The following is a 17,895-nucleotide window of genomic DNA, read 5'->3' on the forward strand; positions in this document are numbered from 1 at the left end:
GTATTTCTTTAAAAAACTACTCATTGGGCTGGGGTTGTAGATCAGTGGTGGAGCAACTGCCTCACACCTGTGAGCAACTGAGTTTGACTCTCAGCACAACATAAAAATAAATTAATAAAAAAGATTTTGTTTAAAAAACTGCTCATTTTCATGAATATCTTACCTGCCACTCACATCTCAACTCACTGCAATCAGGAAACCACTAGGGGATAAACTCCAAAACAGCAATGGCTTAGATAAGACATTCATTTATTTAACTCATTAAAAGGAAGTCAAAGGCATACAGTCTGTAGTGGATCCATAAAATTGTTAGGGATCCAGGTTCTTTTCACTTTACTCCTCCATCCTAGAGTGTGACTCCAGTCCTCATGGCCTTCATTCCCAGGGGAATTATGTATCCATCTAAAAATGAGATGTCCTATTACTAATCAGGGAGAGGAGAATGGATACCAGTGTAAGTAATTGGCAATCAAACCACAAATATCTTCCCTGAACATATTCCTTCCAAGGTTACCAGAGACCCCACCAAATTGTCAAAATTCCTACATATTTTCAGGTCTCACTTTTCTTTACATCTTAGCAGCATTAAACACTATTGACCTCTCTCTCCTTTTAAAAACATTAACTTCCCTTGGTTTTATGGCACTATTTTCTTCTGTTTTTTTTTCCTCCTAATATCTTTGGGCACTTCTTATCAGCCTCTTTCATGGGATCTTTTTCTTCCACCTATACCATAAATGCTGCCGGTCTCCAGGGCTCTTAGGCCCATGCCTCTTTTAGCATAATACATTCTTCCTGAATGCTCTTGCCCTTTCCCACGAATTCAAGAACCATTTATATACTGATGACTCCTAGATATAGAACTTCCGCCCAGACCTTTTTCCTGAGCTCCAGACATGTACATTCAACTGCTTGTAGATAATTTCCATTCGTATGTTTCACAAGTGCCTCAAAATGTTCAATTTTCCTCAATCCTGTCCCTTCTTCACTATTCCATAGCTCAGTGAAAGTGGTCACCATCCACATAATCTCTTAAATCAGGTCCTCACAAGTTTCCTCTAACATCCCCATCCTACTAACCCCTCTCTACACAATCCAATTACTACTCACAAAAATCCTATTTTTCATTTCTTTACTGTCTACTGAATTCAATCACTCCTAATTACCTCCATTGCTACCACCATGGGAAACCCCACAATCATTGCTTACCCGGATGTCTATCTGAGTCATACTCTCCCCTTCTCCACAAGACATACTCCATAGAGCAGCTAGGACGTTCTTTCTTGCAACACAAATCTGTTTTATCCACCCCCTGAGTCCTTCAATAATCCCTCAGTATTCTCAGGATTAAGACTCAGTCTTCATATTGGCATTCATGACTTGTCATAATTTGGAAGGGATAGGTAATTGGGGTGCCAGAATTGGAAGAAAATGAGGGGCTATATCAAGCATGGATAGGGGCAAGAACCTGGGAGGCAAGAAAGTGGTGAGATGATATCACAAACTTGGAGGAAATAGAAATTCAGAGAAAAAGAGGAAACAGGAGAATGGAAACCCACCTTGAATACATGGGGAAATATGTGTGTGTGTGTGTGTGTGTGTGTGTGTGAGAGAGAGAGAGAGAGAGAGAGAGAGAGAGAGAGAGAGAGAGAGAGAGAGATGGAGAGAGATATGAATTATTTATAAAAACAAAGGGATTCATGACATTTTATTTGCTTTTTAAAGGTAAAGGTGTTCTCATGAACCAAAACACTTGTAATCATTTGAATCAAATTTAGATACAGGAAATGTATTGAATGTTATTTCTGCAGCTAACCACTGTGCTAAGTTAACTATGGTATTTAACAAGTTTTTAGTTGACACTTTTTAGTTTTCCAGGTCTGTATTAATATATTTTGTAAACAATGATGATTTTATCTATGTACCACAATTTTTTATATCTTAATTTATTCTAATAGACCCCCATTGCTTATGTTAATTTATTGTGTGATTGAGGTGCCATTTCAAATGAGGTAAAAGATTATTTAGTTTGCATATGGCATAGGGGTAAGATACTATGATTTTGGAAAATAACCAAGCTGAATCCTTATACAAAACAAACTTTGGAATGATCAGACATTTAAGTTTAAACAATAGAGCCATGAAAGTTCTTGAAACAAACAGGGATTGTTATAAATAGAAGTGGTGAAAGCATCTTTCAGCAAGAAGCAGCATCCAAATGGAACCACCATATGACACTGCTTATACCACTCCTTCGTGTTTACCCAAAAGAATTAAAGTCAGTATATTATAGCAATACACGCATACCCATGTTTATAACAGCAAAATTCACAATAACCAAATTATTGAATCAGCCTGGGTGCCTGTCAACAGACAAATGGGTAAAGAATATGTGGTAGATATACACAGAGGAACTTTATACAGTCATAAAGGGGAGAATTGCTTCATTTGCAGGAAAATGGACGGAATGTAGGAACATAATGTTAGGAGGAATAAGCCAGACTCAGAAAGTCAAGGATCATATGTGGAAGCTAGAGAGAAAAAAGGAGGAAATAAGTGGTAGTAATCTCATGAAAATAGAAGAGCGACCAGTAGAGTAGAGGAAAAAGACAGGGGAAGAAGGAGGGGAGGCAACAGGGAGGTAATGGGGAATAAAACTCACCAAATTATGTTATGTGCACGTATGAATATGTCACAATGAATCCAAATACTGTGTATAATTATAATGCACTAGTAAAAATTAATTAAGTAAAAAGCAAAAAAGTAGAATCCAGTCTTGATAAAGGAAAAAGGGATGTATTTAACTACATAATAATTAAACATTTTGTATAGCAAACCCTTTTGTATATCATAAGTAATATGAAAAATACTTATAACATGACACAAGAGACATTGTTAGTGGAAATGTTATTTGGTGCACTTTTTGAAATAAGTTGACACTTTGTGTCATTTGAGTTATATAGTAATTGCATTAACAAAAAAATGATCTTGGGATGTATCCTGTAGCAATGTATGCAACAGTAAGGGGATAAAAGGAAACAATCAGAATGTCCCTGCATGTTGGACTGGCTAAATAAGTTATGGGACATCTATACAAGGAAAGATTATGCAGCTGTTAAGAAAAATGTGCACTAAGGGAAAGAGGTTTAAACATGTAACTGGAGAGAAAAACAGGTCACAGAAGAGTTAGTATAGTGTACCATGTATGATGAGAAAACCCAAATAATTAGTAAATCAATGGGAAAAAATCTAGATGAATGAGTATCAAAATGTTAATAGTGGTATTTGGGGGAAATGAGTTAAGGTTAGCTTTTCTTTGGTCTGTTACATATTTTTGCATTATTCAAATTTTGACAACATCAACACATTACCTTTGTAATAAGAAAAAATAAAGATATAAAAATAAATAAATTCAATGAATGACTCGCTTTCAGGGGGTGGTTTGGGTTGGAAGGGCTTCAGACCGAGCCTGGTACAGTGGCATAAACATGGGCTTTGGCGTCAGACAGCCCTGAGCGGGGCCCCATTGCCCCACCCCCGAGGAAGGCGAGGGGGGGTGGCAGGGGGCTGCGGAAAGGGGCTGGGCTGGGCTGGGCTGTCTGCAGCTCTAGTCCAGGAGCCTGAGACTTCGGAGAGGGACTGAGAGAGGGCAGACGCATCCCAGACTCACTCGAGGACAAGGTGAGTGGCGTCGAGATTGGAGTTTTCGGGCGGTCGGACAGTGATTCCAACACCTCAAACCTACAGACAGGCAGGTGGGCAATTCTTGTTGCACCACTGCAGCTGGAGCAGAGATGACCCGAAGTGGGCTGAAAGCAATAAGGACGACTGATAAAGTAGTAGACTGTATATGGACTGGGGAACAGAGACTAGCGGAGGAACGGAGAAAAACGGCTAACGGAGCATGTTGGGTAGAGGACAAGAAATACAAGGGTGAAGGGAATACTGAGGGGGAGTGGAGATTCATAGAACAGAGTAGGAGATGCAGAGAGGGGTTAAAGAGTACTGGGGGAGGGTGTGTACAGTTAACACAGAGGAGGATGTAACGAACGGGAATAGGGAATTCTGTGCAGAAAATAGGAAATGCGATGGGGGAATAGAGAGTAGGGAGCAAGGCAGAGGGAATAGGGAGGGGGATAAGGAATGAGGAGCAGGGAGCGGGGGAGGGGCAGACAGGCTGGGACGGAGGCCCCCTAGGGAGGCGGAAAGGGGCGGGACCACTTCCGGCCTGGAGGGGGGAGGGCGGTCTCCGAGTTTCGGAGGGGCTTGGAGAGAGTGGACGCACTCGGGAATTGTAGGAGGACGAGGTGAGCAGTGGGGCCCGGTTTTGGATGAGAGCCCGCTAGGGGTCGGCCCCACCCTCTGGGATCTGGAGAAAACCTGCCTTAAGGACCGGATCATACCGGATCCATCCGGCTGGAAAGGGAGGGACTGGACCCAGGTTGGCTGGGCCCAAGATAGAATCACTAGTTAAATTTGAGGAGGGGGTGTAATAGGAAAGGGGCGGAACCTAGATGTGTTTTGCCCCTGTTTGAAGGGGGGCGTGTTAGGAAAAAGGGCGGGACCAGAAGGCACTGTGGACTTGGTGAGGCGGGTGTGATTAGGGGAGGGGCGGGGACCACCAGAAGCTGCGACAATTTGGGAGAGAGGGTTGTTGGGGAGGGGGCGGGACCGAACAGCACTGCGGACCTGGAGAGAGGCGTGTATTAGGGCTGGGTGCTGGACTGAGAGCTTAACTATTGCGCATGCGCATCGTGTATCGCTAGAAAGGGGCGTGTGAGAAAGGCCAGCACCAAGACGGGCCAGCTGCTGAATGCGCATGTGCACGGTGGACATCAAAGAAAGGGCTTGTGCTGGGAAAGCAGGCGGGGCTGAGATGGGCCCTGCAGCAGACGCGCATGCGCACTGTCGACCTGCGGCTGGGGGGGTGCATTGGGAAAAGGGGCGGGGTCCTCAGAGCTGCCGCGCTGGCACATCTTCCTGGAGAAGGGGAGGGTGCGGCTGCAGAGAATTGAGACCTAGTCTTTGGATTTCTGTATCTGAGAACAGAGTCGTTGGGGGTGGGGGAGGGGTTTGGGATTGGGGCCCTAGAAAAGGTGAGGATCAACCTCTAAGCCAAACGGGAGACAACGTGCATTGGGCTCACCGCTTGACCCAGGCCTTTTCCCCTTCAGGCTCAGCTCTTGCCAGGCCAACTTGAGACATGTCTGACACAAGCAAGAGTGGTGCGGGTCCAGCTCGCTTCCAGGTAAGGCCTCTTTCTGTCTTCTATGCAGCTGCTTTTCCTCTCCAGCCCCTGTTGCTGCTCCAAATCCCTTGGCACTTCCCTTCCCATCCCACTTGTCCATCTCCACCCACTTCCTTGCCTGGGTTCCCTCAGGAGGGAGGAAGGGAGGAAGGGAGAGGGTGGGTGGGCCCCTCTTCTATCATAAATTCTTGCTCAGAGGAAGGGGAGGCTGAGGTGGTCAGAACACACTGCAAGTCGAAGTCAGAACAGATCAGAGAAGTGTGGTCTTGGAATTTTGGAGCCATTTGCCTGCTTGGGTGTGGGGAGAAGGTCAGTGAGCTTCCCTGTTTCCCCTTGCAGGCAAAAGCCTCAGAAAAGAACAGTAGCTCCACGATGCAGACCCTGTTAACAGTGACCCAGAACTTGGAGGTCTCAGAGACACCAAAGGGCTCAGAGGCTGCAAAGGTCTCAAAAGCCTCAGGGGTCTCAAAGGCTACAGAGGTCTCAAAGGCTACAGAGATCTCAAAGGCCTCAAAGGCTCAGGAGTCAGCTACCACCAAGGCCTCACCTACTACCACCAAGCTGACTGATGCTCAGGTTCTGGCAGCTGAAAAGAAGAGTCCAGCAGCTGACACCAAGACACAGAATGCTGACCTGCAGGCTGTGACAGTACCTGCCACTGAGACCAAAAAGGCCAGCTGTGTAGCTGATACAAAGGTCAATACAAAGGCTCTGGAGACTGAGACTGCTACCTCTCAGGCTCCAGCAGATGAACCTGAGCCTGAGGGTGCAGCTGCCCAGGTTCAGGAGAATCAGGATACTCGACCCAAGGTCAAGGCCAAGAAAGCCCGAAAGGTAAGACTTCTGCAATCATCACCCTTGCTTTTCCATTCCTTTTTTCTCACTTGGTTTGTAATTCTCATAGTCTCAGTTTTATAGAGGACGCTGAGTCCAGGGTGGTATACACAGAGCCAGTGGGGCACATAGAAAGAGGAAAAGATTCAGGCCCCACCCTTGGGTTGTTCCTGGTCTGCTGTGGGGATGAAACTCCCAACTGGAAGTCAGAGAAACAAACCCAGCAATCAGTGAGGCCAGTATCCAGTGAATTAGGCTGTTACTACTGGGGCAGGATTAGGGGGTGCTTCCTGAAAGAGATAAGGTGTAAAAAAAGGACCTGCTTTACCTAGTGATGTTGAGTTTCCTTTCTATTGATGCAGGTGAAACATCTGGATGGGGAAGAGGATGGCAACAGTGATCAAAGTCAGGCTTCTGGAACCACAGGTGGTCGAAGGGTCTCAAAGGCCCTAATGGCCTCAATGGCCCGCAGGGCCTCAAGGGGTCCCATAGCCTTTTGGGCCCGTAGGGCATCAAGAACTCGGTTGGCTGCTTGGGCCCGGAGAGCATTGCTCTCACTGAGGTCACCTAAAGCCCGCAGGGGCAAGGCCCGGCGTAGAGCTGCCAAGCTCCAGTCATCCCAGGAGCCTGAAGCACCACCACCTCGTGATGTTGCCCTTTTGCAAGGGAGGGTGAGAACTTTATCCTTTTTATCCTGATTTTTCCACTGCTTTGGCTGAACCCTTTTCTGCTAACCTCTCAGGTTTTCTGCAGACTTATATTGCTCTTTTCATCTTTTCTTCCTCTTCCAGGCAAATGATTTGGTGAAGTACCTATTATCTAAAGACCAAACAAAGATTCCCATCAAACGCTCAGGTAGAGTCTTACTAACCTTAACCCTTCCCTAAGCTCTGCCCTCCATTGCCCTCTCTCTGTGGGCTGGGAGCACCCCTCACTCTTACACTCTTACCTCTTTCCTCCCAAAGTTCTAATTTGGCAGTGCTAGAACCTGGTTATGCCACCCATGGCATGGTTGGCAAAGGGTCAGTAGCTTGGGCATGGGGCATCTCTTTAGCCCAGGTGCTGGCAACACTCTCCCGTTGCAGACATGCTGAAGGACATCATCAAAGAATATACTGATGTGTACCCTGAAATCATTGAACGAGCAGGCTATTCATTGGAGAAGGTGAAGGGGCAGCCCTGGGGGATGGGTAGACTGGGGAAACCTTGAATAGAACAAAGGTATACAATGTCTCTTCTGGGGGAGAAACCACAGAGATGCACTAATAGATCCCCATCACTGGGAAGATGGTCAGCAGCCTGAGGAGGGGCATAAATCAGCCATGGGTCATACAGCAAGTCAGTGGTGTAAGCACAGCCAAGATCCAATCCACCCAACTTAGTCCTGGCTTCTGTCTTCCCCTGGACGTGTACTTCTGTATATTTTACATACTCTCCTGTTTCCCTGGATTCCCACTAATCATAAAGATAATGACAATAGAACATTTATTGCTTGTTTACTTGTGCCTGGCACTTAGCTGTGTGCTTTGTGAGCAGTATCTCATTGATTTTTCACACATTCAAAACCCTTAGGTACACGGTTAGCTTCAGGATGTTTGGGAAGCTGAATTTTGTGATCTCACAAGTTTTTCTCCCATCCACAGGTATTTGGGATTCAGTTGAAGGAAATTGATAAGAATGACCACTTGTACATTCTTCTCAGCACCTTAGAACCCACAGATGCAGGAATACTGGGAACGTAAGCTGAAAAAGGGATGGGGTTAGAGGGGGCTTCGACTTTCATACATGGTACTACCCTTTCCTTGCCTTCTCTCCCCATGTCCTCTTAGAGGGTCAGAAAAGACAAGACCTAAAAAGCCCCTGCCCCAGATCCCACTCATGGTTAGAGTCCTGCATACAGTAGTAGTACCTGATTATGATTGACTGAAGAACATAAGAGCCTAGGATGGGACATTCCTGCTGTTAGGTTAGTCGTCTCCTCAGAAGCTTCCCAGGCCTATTGTGGCCTGATTTTTTTCCTATTGAATGCCTGGCCTGGCCTTGGCAGAGTGGTTCTCATGGGAGGGCTTCCTGGTGTGGGCAGATTATGATGCTCCAATGGCAAGAAAGGTTTGGATATGCTGTACATACATCTGTGCATAGTGCTTACTATGCATGGATAAGGAGATTGAAGCCTGGAGGAACCTGGAAACTTGCCCAAGGTCATGGGGAGTTTCGTCACTGGGATTTTGCCTAGAATTCTCTCAGGTCTGAGGGCTCTGGGAGAAGAAAGGACTCACATTGACTGGGTACCTGTGTTGTTATCTGGTCAACTTGTGACAGGTATTCTTCCATTTTTTTGGCAACATGGGATAGAGATAGGATATGATTTTCCCATTTTACTGAATAGGACACCATGGCTCATGTGTCTGAGTGACTTGCCTAGGGTCATGTAGAGCTGTAAACATAGACTGGACAGAATTCTCACATATCAAAGGAATCTAAGAGAGGCTAGCCTAGTGAGCTGGCCAGTGTGTCTCATGGACATGGCTCATGGACATAAAGTTTCTCTGTCTTATTATTCCCTTAGGACCAAGGACTCACCCAAGCTGGGTCTCCTCATGGTGCTTCTTAGCATCATCTTCATGAATGGAAATAGGTCCAGTGAGGGTGAGTGGATGGGCATGTAACCTAATGGGTGGCTGTGCTCTGAATTCCATGTGTTCATTTTCTGTCCCTGTCCCCTCTTGCCTCCCCTTGCAGCTGTCATCTGGGAGGTGCTACGCAAGTTGGGGCTGCGCCCTGGGTATGATTGGGCTCTCTCAACGCTTGCTGTCCGTGTTGTCCTTTGGCAAGAGAGGACGGTCCCAGGATTGCATCAGCCTGGTGGTCTGGTGGAGCAGGCGGGGGGTGCTGGGCTGGGTGGATGGGCAAATGCTCTTACTCTGTTCCCTCTCTCACTGTATCTCGAGCTTCTATAGAGCTTCCCCCTGTGCTGAAACTTGTTTTCCATCTTGGAATTGCCTCTGCCCATGTCTGGGAAGTACTACTGTTCTTGTGGCATTGATTTGTTTGTTTATTTGTCTTTCTTCTGCTCTTAGGATACATCACTCACTCTTTGGGGATGTGAAGAAGCTCATTACTGATGAGTTTGTGAAGCAGAAGTAAGTATCTTTGGCTAGTGTTGGTATGTTCCATGCATTTCACCTGTGTCAGAACTGAACAGTGAAGGCATCATAAGTGAATTCCTATATGCATGTGTGCACATGTGTGTATGTGGTGAATGCATGTATGTGTGCAGCTGGTAGGTTATTTGGGGGGCATTGATAGGGAACAAGTGTAGTGTATATTTCCCGCTCTATTATGTGGACTCTTATGTGCCTTGAGAGCAACTCTACAAGGGAGAGTTTGTCATCACCAGCATTGTACATATCATGAAAACTGAGGCTCAGAGAGGTGAAATCATTTGCACAGGGTTACATAGGTATCAAATGGAAGAGTTGTGTTGGATCTTGACTCTAATTCCTTGGTTCATTTTATTGTGCTAAGAAAAACCTCATAGAAATTAATTTCCATAAAGAAATGCCTCAGTATAAAAACTTCATGTAGCCAGTTTTACCATGCTGGTGACATGACTTGTACAACTGATTTCATTTTCATAACTACCCTGCAGAATGTCTTCCCATCCCCTTTTGTGTTTCAGGGACTTAAGGCTCTGAGAGGGGACATTTGAATATCCAACAGCTAGTAAAAGGCTCTTTGGGGCCTGGAGTCCAACCCTCTTGACTTTTTGACCAAGAGCCACCCTATCATTGTTCTTTGGAGAACTTGTGATGATTCACACAGATAATCTCTCTCTCTCTCTCTCTCTCTCTCTCTCTCTCTCTCTCACACACACACACACACACACACACACACACACACACACACACACCACACAATTGGTAATATAAAGAGCAGGTTGCTCTTGGTTGACTGTTTCTTCCCTTATCATCTTTCTAGTCATTTTCTATAATAGATCTTTCCAGGGGCTCAGCCAGGCTTCAGAACCCTTGTGGTGGGGTGTGCTCAGAGCAGGGGGCCTGAAGAATGCTTCTCTGTTTACAACACACCCAACAGGAATATGGGGTTATTGTGACAAGGGCCACAAAAATTGTGGCTTCCCTATGAACAAATGCCCTACATGTGTACCCTCTACACCTCCATGTGAATTTCAGAAAGGACCAGTGAGACAGAGCTCAATACTAAGGGGAAGGCTGTGGTATTTAGTTTGAGAGGTGATCACCTAGAGCCTGTCTAGTCCATGCATGGGTTGGCCTTGGGTGGCCCTGGAAATAAAGACTTTAAACTTCTCTTTTCAAGGTACCTGGACTATGCCAGAGTCCCCAATAGCAATCCCCCTGAGTATGAGTTCTTTTGGGGCCTGCGCTCCTACTATGAGACCAGCAAGATGAAAGTCCTGAAATTTGCCTGCAAGGTAATTGGAGAGCTGCTTGAGCTTGGCACATCAAGAGTGTGGGGTGCCCCTGGCTGAGACAGGCTGTGTGCGGAACAGCCTGTAGTCATATATAAACATTCTAAAGTCTCTTGTTTTCAAACATGGTGGCAGGCACTTACAACTGACATGGTATTATCTTACTGCATGTGAGAAAACAGGTCCATAAAGGTTGGTAGGTGATATGTTCCAGTTATGGAGCTAGAAAGTGTTGGTGCAGGGATGGAATAGTATAGTAGGTGCAGAATTGCTATTAGAACTTACTGTATGATTGCTATTACATATAGCATGTAATATGGTGCCTAGCAAATAGTACGTACAGATATTTCAGGTATCTGTCCTCTGATTATGATCCTTCTAATGGTTGTTATTTCCATTTCAGGTACAAAAGAAGGATCCCAAGGAATGGGCAGCTCAGTACCGTGAGGCAATGGAAGCAGATTTGAAGGCTGCAGCTGAGGCTGCAGCTGAAGCCAAGGCGAGGGCTGAGATTAGAGCCCGAATGGGCATTGGCCTTGGCTCTGAGAATGCTGCTGGGCCCTGCAACTGGGATGAAGCTGATATTGGACCCTGGGCCAAAGCCCGGATCCAGGCGGGAGCTGAAGCTAAAGCCAAAGCCCAAGAGAGTGGTGGTGCTAGTGCTGCTGCCAGTACCAGTACCGGTACCGGTGCTGGTGCCAGTGCCAGTGCCAGTGGTGGTTTCAGTGCCAGTGCTAGCCTGACTGCCACTCTCACATTTGGGCTCTTTGCTGGCCTTGGTGGAGCTGGTGCCAGTACCAGTAGCAGTTCTGGTGCCTGTGGTTTCTCCTACAAGTGAGATTTCAGGTATCTGTCATAATTTTGGTGGTAGAAGCTGGGGCTCATGGGAATGGGATGAGGAGCTGAATGAAGCCTGGTTTTGAGAATGATACAGAGTGTGTGTAAAAGACACTGCTTTGGGCATTTTATTTCTTCCTGATTGGTGAATATTAATTGAATTTTTAATTTTCTTTTACTTGTGTTTGCAGATATTGCTAATCCCAGCAGTCTTTCTCTTCAAGCCAGGGTGCACCCTCAGAAATCTACTCAAAACAGCACTCTAGGCAGCCACTATCAATCAACAGACGTTGATACTCTGCATTAAATCTATTTGCCATTTCTGAATTGGTTGCATTATTTTTTTTTTGGTGGGCTGTCACATATTGAAAGAAATTGGAAAAGTTTCAGTTTCAGTCTATGCATAGTTTGAGGTGACAGTGTTAGCTTTAGGGAGCAAGTTTAGCACATCTTCCTGGGAGAAGTTCAGCAGGGGAGGGAGTCATGGGATTATAGACACAGAAGACACTTTCTTGAAGAAGAGGTGTGAGGTGGGCAAGTCCAGATCAGAAAACAGAAGTGTAGGAGACTGGACATATGTATGGACTCTCCTTTTCAGAAATTTGGATGAAACCGGAAGGAGAAGTAGGTAGCTAAAGAGAGATACCAGAACAAGGTGCCATTTTCTTGGGGAAGGAAAAAGTGACTTTAACAGGGCAGGAACCAATGGAAAGGGAAAAGTTGAACATTGACTCATGCAGCCTAGTCCCTGAGGTGAGAGAATGGGTTGTGGGAATCTCTTGGAGAATACACTGACTCAGGGGACTGATGTCAAGAAATAGGCCCCAGTAAGAAATGAAACCATGAATTTTGGAAGAATATGGCAAGGTGCTCAGTATTAGGGTTATATGAGCCAAGAACAAGATTGATTTCTTTCAAGATTCGGGTTCTATTTGGATTTGGGATAAGGAATGAGTGAATCTAGACCCAAGGACAGTCAATATGGGTCAAGATTTTTCCTACTGTGTCCCTGCCTGACAAGTAGTACAGATGTAGAGTGTGGAAAAGGTGGACCATGGGACCTATGCAGGCTTGGAGAAGAAGGATAAGAGTATGAAATTGATTGGGAGACAACATGGGGATCTATGGATAGGAGACTCAATGAAGTCCATGAATGGGGGCATAATGTTTAGTAAACATCCTGAGTAGCTGCTGTATATCTAACAGTGATCCAGGTATTTGGGGAGGAGTGATGAGGGGACCTGGAAGGTTATACTGGGGGAATAGTTAGGGGGATGATTGTATTTAAGAGGATAGCAGAGAGAGCTCTGGTAATGGTGATGTCCAAGAAATGAGTGGTTGAAGGGGAGAGAAGATGATGGTTCCTTGCAGGTGAGAGGTCAATAGCTTGAGAGGCCAGAGTATTGGCTGAGATATCCATGTGGATAGTCAAAGCACCTGGATGTAGCAGGAGTTGAGGTAAAGGGGGACAGTATGAGTCAGGTACCAAAGTCCTCTCCTACACTGCCAACAAAGGGACAGGGACCTCAAGCTGTTAGAGACTTGCCTCCTTGTTTTGGGTGGTACTGCCCTGGACCATTTTTTCCAAGAAGTCCTCACCATCTCTAATCCCTACTTTACCAGGTACCTAATCACTGAACCAGTCTTGCAGACAATAAAGCCCTTGTAATGGCTACCTCTTCCCTACTGTAGATTCTAGAAGCAATAAAGGCAATATGTTTATTGCATAGGAAACAGGATTTTTTTTAAAAGCTCTATCCAGAGTGAGACAGTTCCTTGCCCATAGCTGTGAATTGAGACCTGCTTTCACTACTGAGGTATCCTTCACTGGAAGCAGATGTTCTTTCATTAATAAACAGGGCGAGGATTCCTCAGGAGGCTGTGTAGTTCCCAAGGTCAGAGGCAGCTTTGGCTTCCTAGGAGGCATTTCTGGTGGATAGCATGTCCAAGGATCCCTCAGATTCCCAAGTGCTGTCCGTTTGAAATTGGAGGGGATGAGGAATAATGGGGGATAGTGAAGAATTTAGGGACTGTGATTATAATAACAATTTAATAAAAAGTACTTGATAAAAGGTGAATCAATCATGAAGAATTCTGCCCTTCCTCCACAGACCCCTGGACTTGTAGGACTCCTCAATAATTCTTCCCTCCCACAAAGCCTAGAATTTGACAGGACAAGGGGTTGGCTTTTCTTCACTTCTCAAGCATGGGGCCTTGAAGGCAGTGAGGAAAGAAGAGAGCTAGTCTGATCCCTGAGAAGTGAGGGAATATTGGAATAGGGAAGAGGAAGAGGAATATTGGCAGGGGAAATGAAGACAGACTCTGGTTCTTGTTTTTGCTGCCTTTATCAGCACTGATGCCAAATGTGAATGGACTCACAATTTCCAGTCTTTCCTTTATATCATTCATTAAATCTAAGATAATTATTGTTTCATGTATCTTCCTCTTGGCTAGGAATGGGCAGAGCTCCTTGAGCAGTTTCTCCATCTATTTATCACCTTCTAAGAAGCCCTTAGACATTTTTATCCCAATTGTCCCCTGCCCATGAAATTTGATTTCCACAAGTATACTATATATCTAATAGCTGTATATTTATGCCTTATACATAGACTATACATAGGGTAAATAAAAGAGTAAGATGATACTTACTCTTTTTTTCAATACAGGGTTAGTTAATGACTAAATGTTTTAAGTTAAAAGTTAAACGTGAAGGTAAATCCATGTTGAATTTAGGCATAACATTTGTCACTTCTACTATGGCTATTTTATTCATTGGCTTATTTAAACGTCACTGTGGTATCTGCAGAACAGTTAACAGGATTGCACTTTTAGGTCATTATTGTCCTTTTGGTGAGCATGCACATGGGCCCATTCTTATAGATTTGTTCACTGTCTCTATATGCAGGCAAAGCAATTAGAACTGTGCCTTGCACACAATGTGTACTCACTACATATTTTATTGCATCATTGTTATTGCTTTCAGTCCTCCAATCTCATTCCTTCCTGGTCTCTGACCAACTGGCCTGACTTAATCCATACTGATCATTGCTCCTGGCAAGGTTTCTTTCTGGATAAGGAGATCAACCAGATGTGTGGCCCCTAGGAGGATCTCCCTTCCTTACTTCCTATCGGGGTCACATCTGAGTGTGGTTGTAACACCACAGAGCAGCTTCAGGCTAGTTCTTGGTTATCATGTGGTGTCATCTACCATCTGTAAATCATGCTCCTGGGCTGCTTCTTCAGGAAGCTGGTTATATGGGAACTTCCCACATGGCCCTAGGGGATGAGCTGAGGGAAGCAAGCAATGGGGCAGAAGTAGGTAGGTCGGAGGGTGTGATTCCTGTAACTTGCGTGGCTTCAGGATATGCTCTGGTCTGATATTGTATAGATCACTGTTCTTTTGTGATGGAATATTGTCATTGTCTGACCAATTTACAGTTTGGTGAGTCAGATGGCACAAACCCAGGATGGGTGGCTTGGGTTGCAAGGTCACTTGGGGGTCCCATCATTCTTTGTTCAAACTCCAAACTCAATCAGGGCCTAGTAATTTAATGTTGAATTGATTGTGAAGTGCCAGCAGTTATTTCTTAAAAGGAGAGTAGTTATTTGATGAAGAGAGCATGGATTTTGCACCAAGATGCTAGGAGCTTATGCCTTGATTCTCCAACTGGGACTTGTCATACACTATCCTAATCTGTCACTCAACACATTCAGCCAACATGTCCTAGTGACTACAGTGTTCATGCACTGTGCTGGGTGCTGGGTGTTCTTGTTATTAACACATGGCCAGTCTGGGGGAGGGAAGCAATGACAGCACTGAAGAACCAAAAATGGCTGTGGGAGCCCAGAGGAGCAAGAGATCAGTTCTCCCTCTATGAATAAGTGTGTAATTAATCATAGATGTTGTAAGCAAGAAATGTCCACACAAATGCATGCAGGTGCATTTATACCTACAACTATAGGCATTTTATGTATACAATTGATAATGGATATGAGCCAGCAGTCAGTGTGTGGGGGTGGAAGGAGCCTGGGAGGTCAGAGACATGGTTTAACCCACCAGCTCCCTTACACATAGGATCCTGTGTTCCCTCAGACACATTTCTGTCATGCTATGGCCTTGTGTCCTGCCTATAAGATTCGAGCAACATTCACTCACCAGCCTGGTCTCTGTGTCACTTCGGATGGTGAGTGTGGAGCACCCAGAGCATTCCCTGATACATAGTAGGTGCTGCATGAGTGAGATCTACAGTGATGGGGAGAGTGGTGGCAATAATTGGGAAAGTACTATTAATCCAGGATTGGTGCACTGCCTGTGAGCAATGGAAGTTGAGGCCTGGTGTGTATCTGTGCATATAGGCACATATGTGTGTGTGGGACACACGAGTAGAGAAGAACACATGTCCAACTGAGCTTGGGGCTGTGTGGGCAGAGTGGGGACTAGCTCCAGCCAACTTTCTTCAGGTGCAGGTGGTGCCAAGGGACAGGAGGACACTTCCAGTGGTCTCTATCTTTACTCTGAGAAACAACACTGGGAGTCACATCAGAGCCTACCTCAATAAGAAGCTGCCAGTTTAGAGGTAACAGAACAGAGCCTTAGGTCCAGGACATCAAGTGAAGCACATTACCTGGGACATCTCCTACCTCTACAGCAGGGATTCTGAGGTCAGGTAGGAAGGCCTGGTTTTCAGGTTTGGTCTGTCTCATATCACTTGTATGACCTGAGAAAGCATTTTTACCATATTTTGGACTTCCTTTTCCTAATCAATAAATACATGATTATGATAGCCATTCCACAAAGATGTTGTAGAGATTAAATAAGGCCACATATTATCCCTGTGATGTAGATGAGGAGACTAGGGTAACAGAGAGGTAATAAGTTCTTCAATGACACATGGCAACAGCAGGAGAGACCTTGGCCCAAGGGCCATCTGAGTGTTGCAGCCTGCACTCTTAAGCCCTAAGCTATAAATGGCAGCTCCCTCCCCCTTCCCCTTAAAGGCTAAAACAGAGGATAGAACCAATCCTGTGGGGATAAAAGAGAACAAAGAGCTCTGAAAGGAAGGAAGCCCAGGGAATGTATGTGAGCAGGCGCCTCAGAGAGTATGGGGGCTCAGTTTGCCCCTAAGCTTCCTGACAGCTGTAGCAGGAAGGAGGGGGAGCAGAATTCCCAGGCCTCCATTTTGTGGAAAAAGGGAGGCACACAGACCTTTCTAAATGGACACTTGTCTTGGACTAAAATTCCAGAGGAGTTGATCTTGTGGCCAGCTCAGCAAACATCCGGGACCAGAAAGTCATCAGTGATTTCATGAGACGCTAAAAGGCTTATTCACACACGTGATGCTGGGAGTCAGAGGCATGGGGGAAGAAAGCACATGCAATTCTATGCCACAGGAGAACCTTGCTAGACTGCCATTTCCCACAGAGGGAAGGGGATGGGAGGAGACCCAGGCCCTGTGGATGTGTCTGTCTCTGCTCTAACATGCACCACAGTGCCTCTCTGGAGGGGAACCCGGGCTTCTGGGTGAGCTGAGCAGTGACACTCCTCCAGGCTGGCCCAGTGAGGATGGGAAACATGGCAGGGTGAGGTTGTGAGTGAGGGACAGACTGCCAGTGCTGGGAGCTGAGGACATGGCTGGGTCTGTCAGGCTGGGTGTGATGGAGGAGGTGAATCAGGAGCTGGCTACAGGATTGGGAGAGAGAGTGGCATGGGGGCAGGTGGGAGGGTGATGTATGCAGGTGGTGGTAAGGGTTGGATTTCTCACCTTCCCTGATGGTGCCCTTGTGCTGTCTATGTCCCTGGATTTTCTGTTTGGCGAGAGCCTTCCATGCCACACTGCCCCAACTGTCTCCTTCCACACAGGTGAGGCTGATTCACCCCCAACCACCAGGATCGAGAAGGGAGAGACCTGTGTCCAAATCATCTTCTGCCCCACATTGCAAGACCAGTCTGCCTTCTCCAGCTCAGGCATCATGGCTGACTTCATGGTCCAATATGATGTGGTCATGGAGGACATCATTGGGGATGTGCAGGTACTCAGAGAGAACATGGGTTCTGAAGTTGGACAGGTCTGGACAATGCTCTGGTGTACACAATTGGGGATGAATGGGAACTAGTGAACAAGGATAGGATGATGTGTAAGGTCTCAAAGCTTCTGACCTTGGGACCCACGTGTATACCCAAAGGGATGGGAACCTGGAACCACAGGAGTTGAATCACGGTCCAAATGAACCCATTCCCAGAATGGACCAAAGCATTGCCCACTCAGAGCTAGCTCTTTGGCAAAGTGAACCACTGTCCAGCAGTTAGTCTCTCATGCTTTCTGTGGCTCTGATACTGTCCTGCTCTCATGGGCTTTCTTGCTGTCTCTCATTTGCTACAAAGGCCTTTCTCGTCCAAGAGCCAATGCCTAAAGAGGGAGCCCTTCAGTTCTGAGCCCACCCTCTCATGAACACCCTGAGAGATCCCTACTCCTTCTGAGCTATGGAGCTCTGACACAAGACCTTGACTTTCCAGGAGGATGAA

The 17,895-nt window shown here is 45.9% G+C and overlaps 1 protein-coding gene, 1 long non-coding RNA gene and 1 other non-coding gene across 4 annotated transcripts; 2 read left to right on the plus strand and 1 right to left on the minus strand.

Moving 5' to 3' along the window:
• Positions 1–232: 232 nt before the first annotated feature.
• LOC144371735 (uncharacterized) lies at positions 233–3,423 on the minus strand. Its single transcript, XR_013431825.1, has 2 exons — positions 1,210–3,423; positions 233–402 (listed from the first exon to the last, which is right to left on the minus strand). It is a non-coding gene; the product is annotated as an uncharacterized LOC144371735 (long non-coding RNA).
• Positions 3,424–3,526: 103 nt separating this feature from the next.
• Positions 3,527–11,699, plus strand: Maged2 (MAGE family member D2). Of its 2 annotated transcripts, none has more exons than XM_005339788.4 (13): positions 3,527–3,681; positions 5,175–5,248; positions 5,588–6,082; positions 6,445–6,753; positions 6,874–6,937; positions 7,168–7,247; positions 7,726–7,820; positions 8,652–8,731; positions 8,825–8,867; positions 9,163–9,225; positions 10,424–10,538; positions 10,939–11,381; positions 11,564–11,699. In XM_005339788.4, the coding sequence occupies exons 2-12, from the start codon at positions 5,204–5,206 to the stop codon at positions 11,371–11,373; spliced, it is 1,824 nt and encodes a 607-aa protein (XP_005339845.2). In that variant the 5' UTR covers positions 3,527–3,681; positions 5,175–5,203; the 3' UTR covers positions 11,374–11,381; positions 11,564–11,699. The 2 variants fall into 2 exon arrangements, with proteins under 2 accessions (XP_005339845.2, XP_005339846.2); XM_005339789.4 differs by lacking the exon at positions 3,527–3,681 and adding an exon at positions 4,190–4,307.
• LOC120891176 (small nucleolar RNA SNORA11) lies at positions 10,121–10,248 on the plus strand. The gene has a single exon (XR_005735572.1). It is a non-coding gene; the product is annotated as a small nucleolar RNA SNORA11 (small nucleolar RNA).
• Positions 11,700–17,895: the final 6,196 nt, after the last annotated feature.

The sequence above is a fragment of the Ictidomys tridecemlineatus genome, chromosome X (genome assembly GCF_052094955.1).
Source record: "Ictidomys tridecemlineatus isolate mIctTri1 chromosome X, mIctTri1.hap1, whole genome shotgun sequence".
Lineage (NCBI taxonomy): Eukaryota > Metazoa > Chordata > Mammalia > Rodentia > Sciuridae > Ictidomys > Ictidomys tridecemlineatus.

Bases quoted from the DNA above. Each gene is read 5' to 3' on its own strand.
- Maged2 (XM_005339788.4), top strand. From the start codon at position 5,204: ATGTCTGACACAAGCAAGAGTGGTGCGGGTCCAGCTCGCTTCCAG. The intron at 5,249-5,587 runs GTAAGGCCTCTT...TTCCCCTTGCAG, and splicing joins CGGGTCCAGCTCGCTTCCAG to GCAAAAGCCTCAGAAAAGAA. The intron at 6,083-6,444 runs GTAAGACTTCTG...CTATTGATGCAG, and splicing joins AGGCCAAGAAAGCCCGAAAG to GTGAAACATCTGGATGGGGA.